The sequence below is a fragment of the Pollachius pollachius genome, assembly GCF_949987615.1.
Source record: "Pollachius pollachius genome assembly, chromosome: 14".
NCBI classification, from domain to species: Eukaryota; Metazoa; Chordata; class Actinopteri; order Gadiformes; family Gadidae; genus Pollachius; species Pollachius pollachius.
This window is the reverse complement of record NC_136947.1, coordinates 22,779,302-22,795,590: the sequence shown is the minus strand read 5'-3', so window position 1 is coordinate 22,795,590 and position 16,289 is coordinate 22,779,302. Positions and strand designations below refer to the sequence as shown.

General features: G+C 48.8%; 3 protein-coding genes across 3 annotated transcripts; 2 read left to right on the top strand and 1 right to left on the bottom strand.

Moving 5' to 3' along the window:
- Positions 1 to 2,090: 2,090 nt before the first annotated feature.
- On the top strand, positions 2,091 to 4,162 carry LOC307085418 (myocilin-like; the record flags this gene model as incomplete). The annotated part of the gene is made up of 3 exons (XM_079750205.1): positions 2,091 to 2,553; positions 3,153 to 3,257; positions 3,360 to 4,162. The coding sequence occupies 3 exons, from the start codon at positions 2,091 to 2,093 to the stop codon at positions 4,160 to 4,162; spliced, it is 1,371 nt and encodes a 456-aa protein (XP_079606331.1).
- Positions 4,163 to 7,502: 3,340 nt separating this feature from the next.
- On the bottom strand, positions 7,503 to 11,051 carry LOC307085790 (polyisoprenoid diphosphate/phosphate phosphohydrolase PLPP6-like). The gene is made up of 2 exons (XM_079750655.1): positions 10,595 to 11,051; positions 7,503 to 8,668 (listed from the first exon to the last, which is right to left on the bottom strand). Exons 1-2 carry the CDS (start codon positions 11,016 to 11,018, stop codon positions 8,253 to 8,255), a joined length of 840 nt encoding a protein of 279 aa, XP_079606781.1. The 5' UTR covers positions 11,019 to 11,051; the 3' UTR covers positions 7,503 to 8,252.
- Positions 11,052 to 11,554: 503 nt separating this feature from the next.
- LOC307086192 (peroxiredoxin-6-like) lies at positions 11,555 to 16,113 on the top strand. Its single transcript, XM_079751328.1, has 5 exons — positions 11,555 to 11,682; positions 12,945 to 13,101; positions 14,032 to 14,181; positions 14,390 to 14,536; positions 15,976 to 16,113. The coding sequence occupies exons 1-5, from the start codon at positions 11,591 to 11,593 to the stop codon at positions 16,102 to 16,104; spliced, it is 675 nt and encodes a 224-aa protein (XP_079607454.1). The 5' UTR covers positions 11,555 to 11,590; the 3' UTR covers positions 16,105 to 16,113.
- The last annotated feature ends 176 nt before the right edge of the window (positions 16,114 to 16,289 follow it).

Genomic DNA, 16,289 nt, shown 5'->3' with positions numbered 1-16,289 from the left:
CTTGTGGCTTCTCTATATGCACTGTGGGCTTCTCTAGAAGCTGCTCTATAAGCTCTACAGGCTTTGATTCATTGAAACTATGTTGTGAAAGTTTAGTGGGCCGACTGAGTGGCGTCTGCCTCACCTCATACATCAACTACTTTAAATACCCCTCATTCCATGTGTGGCACCTGGAAATGTACGTCTGGGGCCTGAGAGAGATCACCTGCATACGTTGCATTTGAACATGTTGATTAATTTATTGTTTCTCTTCCATCCAAAAGGTATGCTGCCATAATGTGTACAATACACTCTACACACAATTTATTCAAATTTCAAATCTTACATTTTCATCTTAGCTTTCCTTCTGCCATTACGATGGCAGAAGGAAAGAGACTTCTCAGAGACTTTCCTGTTGCAGAATATTGTGGCATTTTTTTTCAAACAATTGGTAGTTAAACATCCCCCCCTTTGGATAAAACTGTTAAAAACCACCGTCCAGGATCTTTTTTAAGGTTCTTGGTCAATTTTGTTGTTTTTTGCCATACATGAATACTCTGTTGTTCCTACTCAACATCTGATAATATCACAATCATAAATGCACTTAAAGCACAAATGCTTTGATTGATACATCCAAAAGACCAATCGCACTGAAGCACTGTTGAAGACTGTGCTTGAATTGTGTAGCAGACAATGTCAAAAATATGGAGGATCCATCACCATTACATGCATTTCTAGATTAAAAAGATCAATAAATAAAAGGTTTTCCAGACCATAAACTTTCAGACATTCGGGAAGGAGAAGTTGTCGCTCGTGGCCTAGAGCGGCCCCTTCGGTCCTCAGTCCAAATGAGTCCATATTAAGGGGCCCCCAGTGGGAGTCAGAGCCATGATGTCAGAGTCATAACGTTACATAACTTAGGAACAGACTCAGGGGTTGAATAACCACGACAAATGCAACCTAGACGTGTGTAGAGGCACATGTGCACGCTTGGGCAGCTAAAACCCCTGCCCTGCTGGGATACTCTACAACATGGACCAGTTACCCTCGTTAATCCATCCTGTACCACATTCATTATCGTTATGGCAACAAACAAGTCAAACTAAATGGAAGAAAAAAAAGGAGCTGATGCTGTGATACAGTTGGCACAATGATAGAATTGAAACAATGGTAAATATGGTAAGAATAAGTGTGAAAAACATGCTCTGTGGCATCGCATCCTGCCGTCAGCCCGGCCCCCTGCAGCAGACATCCGGCACAGACGGTCCAACAGCAGGGGATGACCGGCACACCACACCCGCAGGTGTGTGTGCCGACGTGTGTGTTGGTAAACTAGCAAGAATGCCTTGCTGTAGAGCACAAGGGGCAACATTTGCCACAGAGGATTCTGCTGTGGTTGCCTGTTGATGAGGAACTCAAGCAGGAGAGGCAAAACACATTGAAATCAAAGAAGGGGAACATCATAAGGTGACGGCATTATAAGCATTCCTAGACGGATGAGTCTACCGTGGAACACATGCCGGAGTCATTAGCTAATGCCGATGGGTAGTGGAGGAAGGAAGCGCGAGGGTACACACTTAAAGACTCACCGTCAAAACAAAACCACCTCGGCAGACATTCCGGAGCGGCGAGACAATAAAATAACGGGGGGGGAGGGGGGGTGGAACAAAACAAACACGACATTGGGTTTTTCCATGAGATGGGTCAACTGTGTGACATGTACCTGGACGCTCTGTCTCTGTCTGCCCCATCCACTCTGCTGGCAGGGGCCCCTAGTCCTATCCCCTTCAGACCCAGTCCTGCAGCTCCGGCCACGCCCACCCTCTCTCAAGACAGTATAAAGATCCCTCCATCGCCAGTGTTGACTCACAGCCACTGACCCGCCCTCACTAGAGGTCCTTCAGATGAGACGGAGGCTCAACAGACAAGCACACAACACACGAGGCAACAACAACAACAACAACAAACAACAGCAGCCACAACAGTCCCCAGGACCAAAGAGGGGTCGTCTTTGTACCTGCAGAAGGTGAACAGGCAGTAGTGGAGAAGGAAACGGCCTCCTTCACACTGACACACCAGAAGGCACCTTCTCCTCAGCCCGACTCACCGCCATGTGGCTCCAGCTGTCCGCCACCGTGTTCCTGTCCTCCTTCGTTCTGACGAGCTACGGCCAGGACGTGGAGCGCGCCTCCCTCGGTCGCTCCACCAACCCCCGTGACGGCCGCTGCCAGTACACCTTCACCGTGGCTGCCCCGGCCGAGCCCGCGGCCTGCGTCCCCGTCGCCGCCGACCAGATGGAGGGCGTCCTGTCCAGGCTGGGCCTGCTGGAGGCCCTGGTCAGCCGCCTGGCGGGGGGACAGAGGGGCAGTGGGACCAGCAGGACTGGCCCCAGGGGCGACGGCAGCGAGCAGCTCTCCTCCCAGAGTGAGAAGAACCAGCTGCAGAGGGAGAAGGAGCAGCTGAGCAGCCAGGCGCAGGACCTGCGGAGGCGTGTGGAGCAGCTGGGGGCGGAGGCAGAGAGCCTGAGGCAGGAGCCCTGCCCGCCGGGCCAGGCGGACCGCGGACCCTCTGGCAGTACGTACCAGGGCCCCCCGAAACAAGTGCTCCCAAACTAACCTCAGGTCGCGGTTACCTCCGCAGAGCCACTGTGATCATGAGTCCCAGACACAGAGGAGGGCTGTCGTTGCATTTGTCCAACCTTGTGTTCAAACTTGTAAAGAATAAACACGCTTAGTCAAATATTTTGTCTTGCAACACTTGATTTATTCAATTAGCACAAACTTTGTTGTTTATTGTGAAATATTACAAGTTGATGGTGGAAGGGTAGTGTGTATTTTGCTGCACAAGATGTGCAGGGTAGAGGCTAAAATACAGAAATAGTCTTCAGGGGGTACAAGAGGGAGTTGTGGGGTGAGGGATGTGAGACCACGCAGTACCTTTAAGATACGAACAGCTACCTATTTTAGGGCTTGGTCATGTGCCTCAGATCAGATATGAGTGAAAGCATGATTTCTATCCTGTGTAGGACTGAACCCTGACTCTGCCTCTCAGTTGATTTACTATTTTACCCATCTCAGTGTCTTGCAATATGTTTAACCTAGTTTAAACTAAATAAATGTCGATAATGCAGTTTATAAAATTCATCCAAATGATCTTTCTCCGTCTTCTTTCAGAGGCTGCCCTGTGGGTTCCTGACAGCAGCTACCAGGAGATGAAGGCGGAGGTGACGGAGGTGCCGGCCTCGTCCCTCCTCCCTGAAGGAGGACACAACATGACAGGTAAAACACCGTCCGACCAAGATATCAATCCACCTCACGCCTGGGCTTTGGTGAGCTGGTGTTTGGTACCCCTCCCCGCCCTAACCTGACCCCCTTCCCCAGGCTGTGGGGAGCTGGTGTCAGTGGGAGAGCCGCTGCTCCACCGAAAGGCCGACAGCATCACAGGGAAGTACGGCGTGTGGTTCCAGGACCCCGAGCCCCCCCGGGGGCCCGCCCAGGGGCCCCTCTACACCAACCGGACGGTGTGGCGCATTGACGCGGTGGGCAAGGACGTGCGGCAGCTGTTCGCCTACGAGGACGCCGAGCAGTTCTCGCGCGGCTTCCCCCTCAAGGTGCTGGTGCTCCCTGAGCCCGTGGAGAGCACGGGCGCCACGCTGTACCGCGGCGCGCTCTACTACCAGAGCCGTCGCAGTCGCACCCTGCTGCGCTACGACCTGGCCTCCGAGAGCCTGGCGGCCCGCCGGGACCTGCCCCACGCCGGCTTCCACGGCCAGCACCCCTACTCCTGGGGCGGCTACACGGACATCGACCTGGCGGCCGACGAGCTGGGCCTCTGGGCCATCTACAGCACCCCCAGGGCCATGGGCGCCATCGTCGTCTCCCAGCTGGACCCCCAGAGCCTGGCGGTGAGGAGGAGCTGGACCACCGGCGTGCGCAAGAACACGGTGGCCAACGCCTTCATGGCGTGCGGGCGGCTGTACACGGTGGCCAGCTACAGCGTGACCAACACCACCCTCAACCACGTGTACGACACGGCCACGGGCCTGGGCCGCGCCATCGCAGTGCCCTTCAGGAACAAGTACCGCTACAACAGCATGGTGGACTACAACCACGCCCAGAGGAAGCTGTTCGCCTGGGACAACCACCACATGACCAGCTACGACGTCACGCTGGGCCGCCGGTGAGGCAAGACGGCGCCGCCGCCCGCTCCTCTGCGTCGTCTGCGTTGAGCCATGTCACATTGGCCTCATATGTATGGTTTCTTCTAGCAGATGTTTTTGTACTGATTATAGGATTCTATTTTTCTATCCCACCGTCTCGCTTGATTCAATGTTTTCTACTTACACAGAAAAAAACTCCTGAATAAAGGACATAAACGACAACATAAATATTTTATGCATTTAATTTGATAGGCCCACTACATATTATCACTACATATAAAACAACTATTGGAGTCCTCAGCTGCCACTATCAAAGAGCTGGCATTTTGATAAGACCGCAATCCTAACACCTTTTCCCCCTCACTCATAATTTAGGCCTCCAAAGCACGCCATACAAAACATTTCTTGTTATGTACTGCCATCTGTTGGCCGTTTGTGGCATCAAGTTTTATCTTCCAGTTTCCATATAGCTATCTATTCAGAGATAGAGGGAGACAGAGAGAAAGAGAGGGAGAGAGAGAGAGAGAGGGAGGGAACGAGAGAGAGAGAGAGAGGGAGGGAACGAGAGAGAGAGAGGGAACGAGAGAGAGAGAGGGAACGAGAGAGAGAGAGAGCGAGAGAGAGAGAGAGGGAGACAGAGAGAAAGAGAGAGAGAGAGAGAGCGAGAGAGAGAGAGAGAGAGAGAGAGAGAGAGAGAGCAGCTGACGGAAACCTTGATGAGGAGGTTCAGCCTGTCTACACACAGTAGTGTAGACAGTCCCTAGAGGCAAATGAAAATAATCTTACATAAAACTTTTAAAAAGTTGAAATTTCATAGAAGAATGTAATGCATAATGCCGAGAAATTCTCAATGTTTCATCCGAAGACAAACATAAACTTCCCTTCAATACACTCGTTCCATGCGTCACTCTTCGACTGTATTGAACAAATCCAGTGTGTTTCCTTTATAGTCTTTTCATAATGAACTCTAGTCCATTCGGGAAAGTCCCGTGGGTTAATCCAGAGCCATGTCACCTCGGGGCCTGTTGGGCCCCCAGTCGATTGGGCCAAACTGTACCGGGAGACAGACAATACATAAGCTCATTTCAGGTCCACCATTGGGCCACCAAGCACACATAGTGACTCTCAATGGAAAGATACATTCTTCATCTAAATGGGTATGACAGATAGCGATTGGAGGAAGTGGTGTGAGTTAATGCCGTTAAAAACACCATCAGCAAACAGAAATACATCAGTGTAGCATCACGTACAGTTAAAAATGTAGCTTATGGGTAGTAGTTGGTAGCTAGTTGGAGCCCGACACCGCGCCCCAATATCTCCACAGGCAATACAAACAGCAGACCAAAAAAGAAACAATTTCCATTGCCTGTTCCCAGACCTCTGCTCTCTCTGCCAGCTCTGGTTCACTGAGGCTTTGCAGTGATGTGATAGTGCATATATGCTAACACGTTCAATCACTGTCTGGAAAATGAAGCCCCCCCCCTCATACACACACACACACACTCACACTCTTATTAGCCATCTATGCTCTCTGTGGACTATCTTGGTCTGGGTGGTTTTATTTTAGCCTCTGCATGGCTGCATGTCTACTAGGACACTCTCACCTGCTGGCCTTGGCTCTGTGGGCCGCATGATGGCCAGAGAACAGTCATACCAGGCCACCAGTCAACAGTCATACCAGGGCACTATAGTCAAGAGTCATACCAGGGTATAATAGTCAACAGTCATACCAGGCCATCAGTCAACAGTCATGATACCAGGGCACTATAGTCAACAGTCATACCAGGGTATTATAGTCAACAGTCATAGCAGGTCATTATAGTCAACAGTCATAGCAGGGCACTATAGTCAACAGTCATAGAAGGGCACTATAGTCAACAGTCATAGCAGGGCACTATAGTCAACAGTCATACCAGGGTATTATAGTCAACAGTCATAGCAGGGCATTATAGTCAACAGTCATAACATGGCACTATAGTCAACAGTCATAGCAGGGCATTACAGTCAACAGTCATAGCAGGGCACTATAGTCAACAGTCATAGCAGGGCATTATAGTCAACAGTCATAGCAGGGCACTATAGTCAACAGTCATACCAGGGTATTATAGTCAACAGTCATAGCAGGGCATTATAGTCAACAGTCATAACAGGGCACTATAGTCAACAGTCATAGCAGGGCATTATAGTCAACAGTCATAGCAGAGCACTATAGTCAACAGTCATAGCAGGGCATTATAGTCAACAGTCATAGCAGGGCACTATAGTCAACAGCCATAGCAGGGCACTATAGTCAACAGTCATAACAGGGCACTATAGTCAACAGTCATAGCAGGGCACTATAGTCAACGGTCATAGCAGGGTACTAAAGTCAACGGTCATAGCAGGGCACTAAAGTCAACGGTCATAGCAGGGCACTATAGTCAACAGTGATAGCAGGGCACTATAGTCAACAGTCATAGCAGGGCACTATAGTCAACAGTCATAACAGGGCACTATAGTCAACAGTGATAACAGGGCAATAAAGTCAACAGTCATACCAGGGCACTATAGTGAACATTCATATCAGGCCACCAGTGCCTATTATATGGGACCGAGTTGGACCAAGGAAGACCACTAGTTACTTTGGCTGGTACTAGTGGCTGTGTTGTGCAATTAGGCCATATCTCGCATGCACACAATTTCTTATGCAACCACAAAAATTCATAATTGTCCACATGCTTATTTTGATTGGCAGATTAAACGAATAGCCCTGCTTTGATAACCCAACAGGCAAAAACAATCAACATTATTTTATAAACTCCAAACTGTCATCTGATCTCCAAAACTTGCATCAGTGGTTGAATGAGAATCACTTAACCATTAATATTGAATGTATACATTTCTACTCATCCAGAAAGCATTTGTCCTTTACCAGTCCTATCATATTCTCAAATCAAAATCTTGCTATCGCTAAAACATATAAGTGTCTGGATGTGTTACTTGACTCACACCTCACACACCGTGGACCATATATCCAAGTTAACTAAAAAGTGAAATCAGAAACTATACGTATATATACGTATTAGGACATACCGATCCTCTACTGTCTCCGAAACCTACGTGCAGGCAATTGTATTCTCTACCATTTCTTACTGTTTACCAATACGGTGTCTCACCACAGAGGAAGTTACTGAACCAATCGCACGGCTATACAACCAAGCTTTAAAGATCCACAGTAATCTTCCTAAATGGACATACCACTGCACTGCACTCACTCACTCACACAGATGCTTTGTCATTTCAACATTTTATTAACAGATTTCATTTTCATCTCCAACACATTACCTCACTAACACTCATCTCTCTCTTACCAACACAAAACGTGCCCCAAGTGCATTTCACTAGATGAGTTGCCATGGCGCTCCACCCAGTGTCTGCATACCATAATGGCTATGGGCAGAGGTCCTTCATGCATACTTTCACCAAAGTCTGGAAGGGAATCCCTCAACACATTACAGCATTACAATCCATCACACAGTTCCAAAAAGGCATGCAAACTGTTACTCCTCAATACCTACACTTGCAAATACTGAAGGTTTATCGACCACCGTGTGTGTTCAGTCTGGTGTCTGACATGCTATGTTCCTGTTACGTGCTGTATGTAAATTTGACGTGTGATGTGCCTAACCCTAACCCTGTTATATGTTATATGTGCTGTAGAGCAGGAACCAGCTTTATACTGAGTCACAATAAAATAAAATGATGATATATTTGTGGTAGAATATTGCTGTATCTCCAATGAATAGGCCTACTATGAACCTCATCCTCCTCAATGGCTGGGGTCTGCTCACACACACATGGGACCAGGACTAATAATACAGCTAAGAAAAAAATATTGACTAAAGTGAATACTGAATGCCAGATATGTAAATATTGTGTGTTTTTGCATCTATCTTTTTCTTTTATATACTTTCCTTTGCCTGTTATAAGTTTTCTTTATCTGTTATATAACTTATTTATGTGTCGTATAGGTTCTGTATCTGTTATATTGGTTCTTTATCGGTAACATAACTTCCTTTATGTTATATACATTCCTGTATCTGTTACTTGGGTTCTTTATCTGTTCTTCATCTCTTTATCTGATGCATAGCTCTGTTATATAGGCCAGGATCCCCGCCAGCCGTCCCAGTAGCGTCAGCAGGAGGTCCAGCAGGCGGTCCCGGGTCACCCACAGGGTCTCCACCACACTGTACTGGCAGTAGCCCATGGCCAGCCCGAAGCCGACGTCCGTCACGTAGTGTCTGGCCAGCAGCAGGCGGGACAGGCTGACCGCGGCCGCCCAGCCCAGCACCAGCGCGCGCATGGCCGCCGTGTCCGCCAGCTGCACCAGGATGAAGCGGGAACACATGGCGGCCCGCGACGCATGGCCCGACGGGAATGAGTAGCGCTCCACGAAGAAGGAGGAGAAGATGTCGGAACGGGTCTGCGGTGGGACACGACGTCGAACGAACCTCTTCACCACCCTGACCAGCAGGAGGTCCAGCAGCAGGGCTGGGCAGTGGGGTGGGAGAGTGGTGGGGTTAGAAGCCTCTAGTGAGGTACAGTTCATGACACCACTCTGACCAGCAGGAGGTCCAGCAGCAGGGCTGGGCAGTGGGAGAGTGGTGGGGTTAGAAGCCTCTAGTGAGGTACAGTTCATGACACCACTCTGACCAGCAGGAGGTCCAGCAGCAGGGCTGGGCAGTGGGGTGGGAGAGTGGTGGGGTTAGAAGCCTCTAGTGAAGCACAGTTCATGACACCGATTTGAACAGCACAACGACAAGCATAGGCATGATAATCTCAATATTATAGGACCAATCGAAAACAGCACAATCTGAGTATTCTCATTGGCAACCAGTGCTTGAGCTGTGTCTCTATTCCAGCTCTATCTTTTTCAGACAGTAAGTGACCCCTGAGCGGGTCTTGCTTTGGTCGGAAACATTCGGGACACATTTCGGAGACATTCCCCGAAACATTACCGGACACATTTTGGACACGATTCGGACCCATTTTGCCGGACTTGACAATAAAATCTCTTTGCGTGCCAACAACGGTATCAGCAAATCTGAAAGTGTTTCCGGCGTTGTGTAGCTGAACAATCATTGTTCATATTTGAACACCAAACAACTGTTTTTATGGTGTACTTTTCTTTTCTCTTTTGGCCAACTTCTCGGAAACATTTGATAATGCCTGAATAATGGCAGCCAACTGTTTAGAAAAACAATGAAGGAATGAAAGGAATGAATTTAATTAGGCCTATTTCTTTTACTAATTTCAATTGATAATAACTCATAATATCTGACACATGGTAACTCCAAGGTTGTAAAAAACGTTAAATGCTTTCTATGTTATTGATTTTGGCAGATTGATATTAAACTTGACAACAGTCAGTGTGTTTGCTGTTTGTCAAATGCCTCCGGAATGTCTCCGAAATCAATTCAATGTTAAATAAAGTAGCAGTTGAAAAGCAACGTCAAATTTATTTTTATTTTTAACAAACATAAAAATAGGCCTAATTTTAGTAGGGTAGCAGAATTGGGCCGTGGGCCTGCATGGATTAAACACACCAGGGACAACTCGAGCACAAGACTGAAAACAAAGACTTTCCACTGTCACATTCCTCCCCTCCTCTCCTCTCCTCTCTCCTATCCTATCCTCCTCTCCTCTTCTATCCTCTCCCCTCCCCTCCCCTCTCCTCTCCTCTCCTCTCCTCTCCTCTCCTCTCCTCTCCTCTCCTCTCCTCCCCTCCTCTCCTCTCCTCTCCTCTCCTCTCCTCTCCTCCCCTCCTCTCCTCTCCTCTCTCCTACACTATCCTCCTCTCCTCTTCTATCCTCTCCCCTCCCCTCCCCTCTCCTCTCCTCTCCTCTCCTCTCCTCTCCTCTCCTCTCCTCTCCTCTCCTCTCCTCTCCTCTCCTCCCCTCCTCTCCTCTCCTCTCCTCTCCTCTCCTCTCCCTCCCCTCCCCTCCCCTCTCCTCTCCTCTCCTCTCCCCTCTCCTCTCCTCTCCTCTCCTCTCCTCTCCTCCCCTCCTCTCATCTCCTCTCCTCTCCTCCTCTATAGCGGCTGCCGACGATGAATTGTTTTCTCACCTTTGCCCGTTGCCTTAACCACTTAGTTCTAATAATTGGGAGATCGGTGACATTGATATTATGCATGATTATTGATAGTTATAGCAATTTGGGGGTATTAGTGGTATAAAAAAACCACAACTCTATTGGCTTGAAGGCATAGGCTATAATCATCGATTGAGTTGCTAAAAAGAATAGAAACATTGCTAAAAAATATAACATATATATATAATCACAGTGAATGAATAAATAAGCAAGTAAAATAAGTTAATGCACTCCCTGTTATCTAAGAGTTCAAAAATGCAACTCAATTTATAGAACAATAATAAAGTTACTTAAACGCACAGCCACAGTCACACAAGCCAGACTCACCAAAAGCGAGATTCAACATGATCTCCTTCTCCGCGATGGTCTCCCCACGCAGCAGACTGTACAGTGTGCCAATAAACCAGGGGATCCCGTGTCCAGAGATTTCCACGAGTCTCACCAGGGGCCGAATCCCCCCCCAAGAAGACCCCTCGCAGGCACACACGCCCAGTTTCTTGGAGATCCACAAATCCACCGCCAACATGAACCGGATCGTGATGGTGAATATCGTCTGTTTCAGACTTGACGCGTAATCGTCGCTCGGTGGTCCAAAGACAGAGTAGGCGCAGCTGGAGGCCCTGCGGCGCGCAGGGCCCTCGGACAGAGACCGGCGGCGCGCAGAGGTCGAAACCTCATATCTACAGTGAGTCGCTGGGCCACTGTTTCCAGAAATACTTCCACGACAACTGTTCCTCCTAGTGTTTATCATGTTTGTTCCTCACCAACTTTCACCAAAAGTCCCTCGAAGTTGAATTGTATCACTCGATCAGTCTGTTGCGCGTAAAACGTTGGTGTCCAGAGAGAGGCGACATGGTCCGGAGAAATAAAATTAAATTCTGATTAATTCTGCCCTGGGCCGGTCTGGTCACGTGGGACACCGAGGAGACGCACTATACAATGACAGGACGGAAATAAACCCTATTACAGTAGCCTACCAAGAGGACATCTCTAAACCTTTCCACACTGTGGGTTTCTGTTGGTTGTTATAGTGTTATTGTTATTCCCGATAGCGTGCACTACCACTACAGTTAAGCATGGAACAAAAACTGCAATTCAACAAATATCATGATGACCAGTTCCCCTTGTGCTTATGAAATAACAAGTTATGGTTTCCTCACTGGAAATCTACAAACGAATATAGACCTAATAAAGCCTAGTTCCGTGTTGTGCACAGGACAGTGGTCAAACAGAGGGAACCGCCCTCCCGCTGTTCCCCGTCACGCGCAGCCTGTCATCACTCCTGCTACTGCGCCTGCGCGCTGACCGCCTGCTGTGAAGAAGATGCCGGGGTTGCTGCTCGGAGATGTCTTCCCCAACTTCCATGCAGAAACAACTGATGGCTCCATTCAATTCCATGACTTCTTGGGTGACTCGTAAGTCTAGTTTTTTATATTTCAAATGTTATTATAGATTTTCTGATGGTGTTTTGCAGCAGTTGTGTGTGACTGTTATGCCCATTTCCTATTTTGGTGGGTTGCTTCTGCTTTTTCCAGATCCTTTTTAGTTCCTATTGAAGCCTATGTTAATAAAAAAGAAAAGGCTCTTTGACCATAATCTATGTCACTAAGGTTAACTCAAACTTTTCAGGACTACATTGCATAAGAGCTGACAGACAAGACACAATAGGCTAGAATAATAGGATACACTCTTTATAAAGGGTCCGTATTGCACTGCAATTAGATTTACATTGAGCCACAGTTCAACTAGCAAACTATTTCCTTCCTCCCTCTCACCCTCCATTTCCTCTCTCTGTCTCTGTCTCTCACTCTCTCGCTCACTTTAATTCATTCCCTTGCTCTTTCCCATTGTACCTGTCCCGTTTACTCTTAACTCTCTCCCTCTCTTTCCTCCTCTATTTCTTCCGCCCGGTCTCTCTCTTCCCTCTCTCTCCCCTCCCTCTCTCTCCCCTCCCTCTCTCTCTTCCCTCCCTCTCTCTCCCCTCCCTCTCTCCCCTCTCTCCCCTCCTTATCTCCTCTCCTGCTCTCTCCCCTCTCTCTCCCCTCCCTCTCTCCCCTCCCTTTCTCTCTCCCCTCTCTCTCTCCCCTCCCTCTCCCCTCTCTCTCTCTTCCCTCCCTCTCTCTCCCCTCCCTCTCTCCCCTCTCTCTCCCTCCCCTCTCTCTCCCTCTCTCCCCTCCCCCTCCCTCTCTCCCCTCTCTCCCTCTCCCTTTCCTCTCTCTCCCCTCCTTCTCTCCTCTCCTGCTCTCTCCCCTCTCTCTCCCCTCCCTCTCTCCCCTCCCTTTCTCTCTCCCCTCTCTCTCTCTCTCCCCTCCCTCTCCCCTCCCCCTCCCTCTTCCCTCCCTCTCTCTCCCCTCCCTCTCTCTCCCCTCCCCCTCCCTCTCCCCTCCCTCTCTCTCCCCTCCCTCTCTCTCTCCCCTCCCTCTCTCCCCTCTCTCCCCTCTCCCTTTCCTCTCTCTCCTCCTTCTCTCCTCTCCTGCTCTCTCCCCTCTCTCTCTCCCCTCTCTCTCTCCTCCCTCTCCCCTCCCTCTCTCTCTCCCCTCCCTCTTTCCCCTCTCTCCCTCTCCCCTTCCTCTCTCCCCCTCTCTCTCTCTTCCCTCTCCTGCTTTCTCCCCTCTCTCTCTCCCCTCTCTCTCTCTCTCCCCTCCCTCTCTCTCCTCTTCCCCCCCCCCCCCCCCAGGTGGTGTGTCCTGTTCTCCCACCCAGGAGACTTCACCCCTGTCTGTACCACCGAGCTGGGCCGCGCTGCGCGCCTCTGCGCTGAGTTCACCAAGCGCGGTGTCAAGATGGTGGCCCTGTCCGTGGACAGCCTGGAGGACCACCACGACTGGTCCAAGGTGGGCCCGCACACCTGGCTGGTTGTGTGTCCGCATGTGTGTGTGGGTTTCAGTATGTGTGTGTGTCTGTGCGTGTATGTGCTTGGGTGTGTGCGTGTGCTAGTGTGTGTATGTATGTGCGCACGTAGGTGTTTTCTGGAGACAGTGTGATGTGTGTATGTGTGTGTGTGTGTGTGTATGTGTGTGTGTGTGTGTGTGACTTTGCGTGTGTATGTGTGTGTGTCAGAGAGCGAGAGGGAGATAGAGTTTTTATGTGTGTGTGTGTGTGTGTCTCGAAGTGAAAGAGTAAGGAACTCTGTTTGAGAGAGTGTGTGTGTGTGCATAGTGTGTGTGTGCATCTTATGCTTCTATTCACATTCTATGTAACCCCTGTTCTCAAATATTAATTATACATGCATACATATACGGATACATTTGTGACTCCAATCTCCCCAGTGCATGTTTCAGTTTGACCTCACACACCCTCAGTGACCTCTGTAGCCACATCTCACTTAACCGACATCTGTAGCATCCGACATTCTTTATTTTTATTATTTCTTCGGACACACACATCCGCACACACACTCGTTTTGTTGTTTATTTTAGCCACGATCTAAATATCAATGACTCATTAAAGACAGCGTATATAAGAAAATTACAACTTCGTCAAAGAATAACTATTTGTTCAAACATGGCGCTGAATTCATGGCATAAAAACTAAATTCATTTTTTCGGCTAAAAAGTTTCCGGACAAGTGAGAGGACAAGTAAGATGTGGGTTTGGACAACGCTTCAACGCTTGAGTGCATTCGTTTTTCTAAAACATTTATGACCTGTCACCACTGCTCTCATCACTGTTTTGACTCATAAGCGGAAGCTCAGCCTTACTGTTTGATTCATTAACAGACGCGTGTTAGTCTGTGGCTGAGGCTGTCTGAATCTGTGTCCCCAGGACATCCTGGCGTACTGCAGCATGGAGTCAGAGCAGTCCTCACTGCCCTACCCCGTCATCGCCGACCAGAAGAGAGAGCTGGCCCTGGCCCTGGGCATGATGGACCCTGACGAGAAGGACAAGCATGGCATGCCCCTCACCGCTCGCTGTGTGAGGACCTCTGGGCTGTATTCTGTTACCCTCCTGCCCTGTTCACACCCTTCATCTGCACTTCTGTACAGTTTGGTTTATTTTACCGGTGTGAACGATGCACAGCCCTCCGTTCCTGGTTCCTGAGCCGGAAGCCTTGGTCTGATGTAGCCTGACAGCGGGTTCGGTGGAAGGGTCCGTACTGACTGTGAGCGCTTCCTGCCCGTAGGTGTTCATCATCGGCCCTGACAAGAAGCTGAAGCTGTCCCTGCTCTACCCCGCCTCCACCGGGCGCAACTTCGACGAGATCCTGCGGGTCGTGGACTCCCTCCAGCTCACCGCCACCAAACGGGTGGCCACGCCCGCAGACTGGCAGGTAGAACACACACACACACATACACACACACACACACACGCCGTACTGACTGCATCTGAAACCAGGAGGCTCAGGCTTTCATTTACTATCAAATAATCAGCCTGTCCTCCAACCTCAAGTACAGAATAGGTCGTTGGCACAGGTCGTCCTATGAACGTTTATCGTCTGGTAAAGAATCAGCAATACGTCACGTATGTCAAGGTTCTGTGACGTAAACACTTGTTGTTTGTGGGGGTACAGAAGGACTTGGGAGTGCGATAGAGATGTCTGGTCTCTTATATGAATCAGGGCATTAAGGTTTACTAAAATGTGTAGATAATATACTATAAATCTAGCCCTACAGGAAGGGATACAGTTCGTAGTCGACCTAGGGCTCAAGGACATTTGGGAGTGAGCTAGAGTGAGTGATGCATCCTGGGTAAAATGGGCATGTCCAGAACACATGATTATCTTATACAACTAAATATACAATCAGCCAAGTCTGTCCAAAGTAGAATAAATATGTAATCCATGTGCCACTCAAACATCTAAGTTTTAATTGAAAGAAGGGGAGAAGAAAGAAATCCATCCTGTTTATCCTGTTAAACAAATGTTTAGAAAATGAACCTTTGGAATGGATTATTCAGCGGGAGCAAAGCAAACATAAACTGACTCATCCCTGATCTAAATCTAAATCTTAATAGAGAGAACATCAGTTGCATAACCTGACCGCTCGGATGACTTACACAGCGCAAAGACAAGGATTCAAAGACATGCAAGCTGCGTGGTTTCAGGGTTAGCAGCGTGTACATGAATCACCATGACAACAATAGAAAACGTTGCATTCGCACACAAACTAAACATGTTATAGATTCACTGAGTGAAGTATCTAACAGCTACTGTTAGTATCTAACAGCTACTGTTAGGTACTTCACTGAGGGAAGTATCTAACAGCTACTGTTAGTATCTAACAGCTACTGTTAGATACTTCACTGAGGGAAGTATCTAACAGCTACTGTTAGTATCTAACAGCTACTGTTAGATACTTCACTGAGTGAAGTATCTAACAGCTAGTAGCTGCTCCTTCTAACAGGCGGAAGGGGCCAAAGCGTTGGTAGGGGTAGTTTTGGACGGCCTATACAGGGAGGTTGGAGATCATGTTGAAACAACAGGCGTTTGTCACAGGTACGGGCTGTTACACATCCTTACAGACCCATCAGTAACTCAGTACTGCACCCCTACTATTTAGACTGGGATAAAGGCCAAAACATGACATTTCTTAACGTCTCCCCTCCCTCCCCTCCCCATTAATACAAATAATATATATATATCCAGTTAGGTAACTAACTGATGTAGATATAATTGTGTATGTGTTTATGTATAATGTTGCATGCCACTATAATGTTCACTATAATGAATCTACATACGATACCCATGTATGGTGCTTCCTGTCGCTCCAGCCAGGGGACAGCGTGATGGTCCCTCCCAGCCTGTCGGAGGCGGAGGCCAGCGCCCTGTTCCCCGCCGGGGTGTTCACCAAGGAGGTACCCTCCAAGAGGAAGTACCTCCGCTACACCCCCCAGCCCTGAGGAGGACCGGCCCCCCTTCACCCAGAAGGAGGAGGACCCCCCAGCCCTGAGGAGGACCCCCTTAACCCAGAAGGAGGAGGACCCCCAAGCCCTAACCCCCCCCTAAGTAATGCAGAAGTCATTTTGTGATCTAGGTTTCTGTGGTAGGCCATGAGGAGCACTGTGAAACAAAAGGCCCCTCAGAG

Bases quoted from the DNA above. Each gene is read 5' to 3' on its own strand.
- LOC307085790 (XM_079750655.1), bottom strand. From the start codon at position 11,018: ATGATAAACACTAGGAGGAACAGTTGTCGTGGAAGTATTTCTGGAAAC. The intron at 8,669-10,594 runs GTGAGTCTGGCT...CCCACTGCCCAG, and splicing joins CATGTTGAATCTCGCTTTTG to CCCTGCTGCTGGACCTCCTG.
- LOC307086192 (XM_079751328.1), top strand. From the start codon at position 11,591: ATGCCGGGGTTGCTGCTCGGAGATGTCTTCCCCAACTTCCATGCAGAA. The intron at 14,182-14,389 runs GTGAGGACCTCT...TCCTGCCCGTAG, and splicing joins TGCCCCTCACCGCTCGCTGT to GTGTTCATCATCGGCCCTGA. The intron at 14,537-15,975 runs GTAGAACACACA...CTGTCGCTCCAG, and splicing joins CCACGCCCGCAGACTGGCAG to CCAGGGGACAGCGTGATGGT.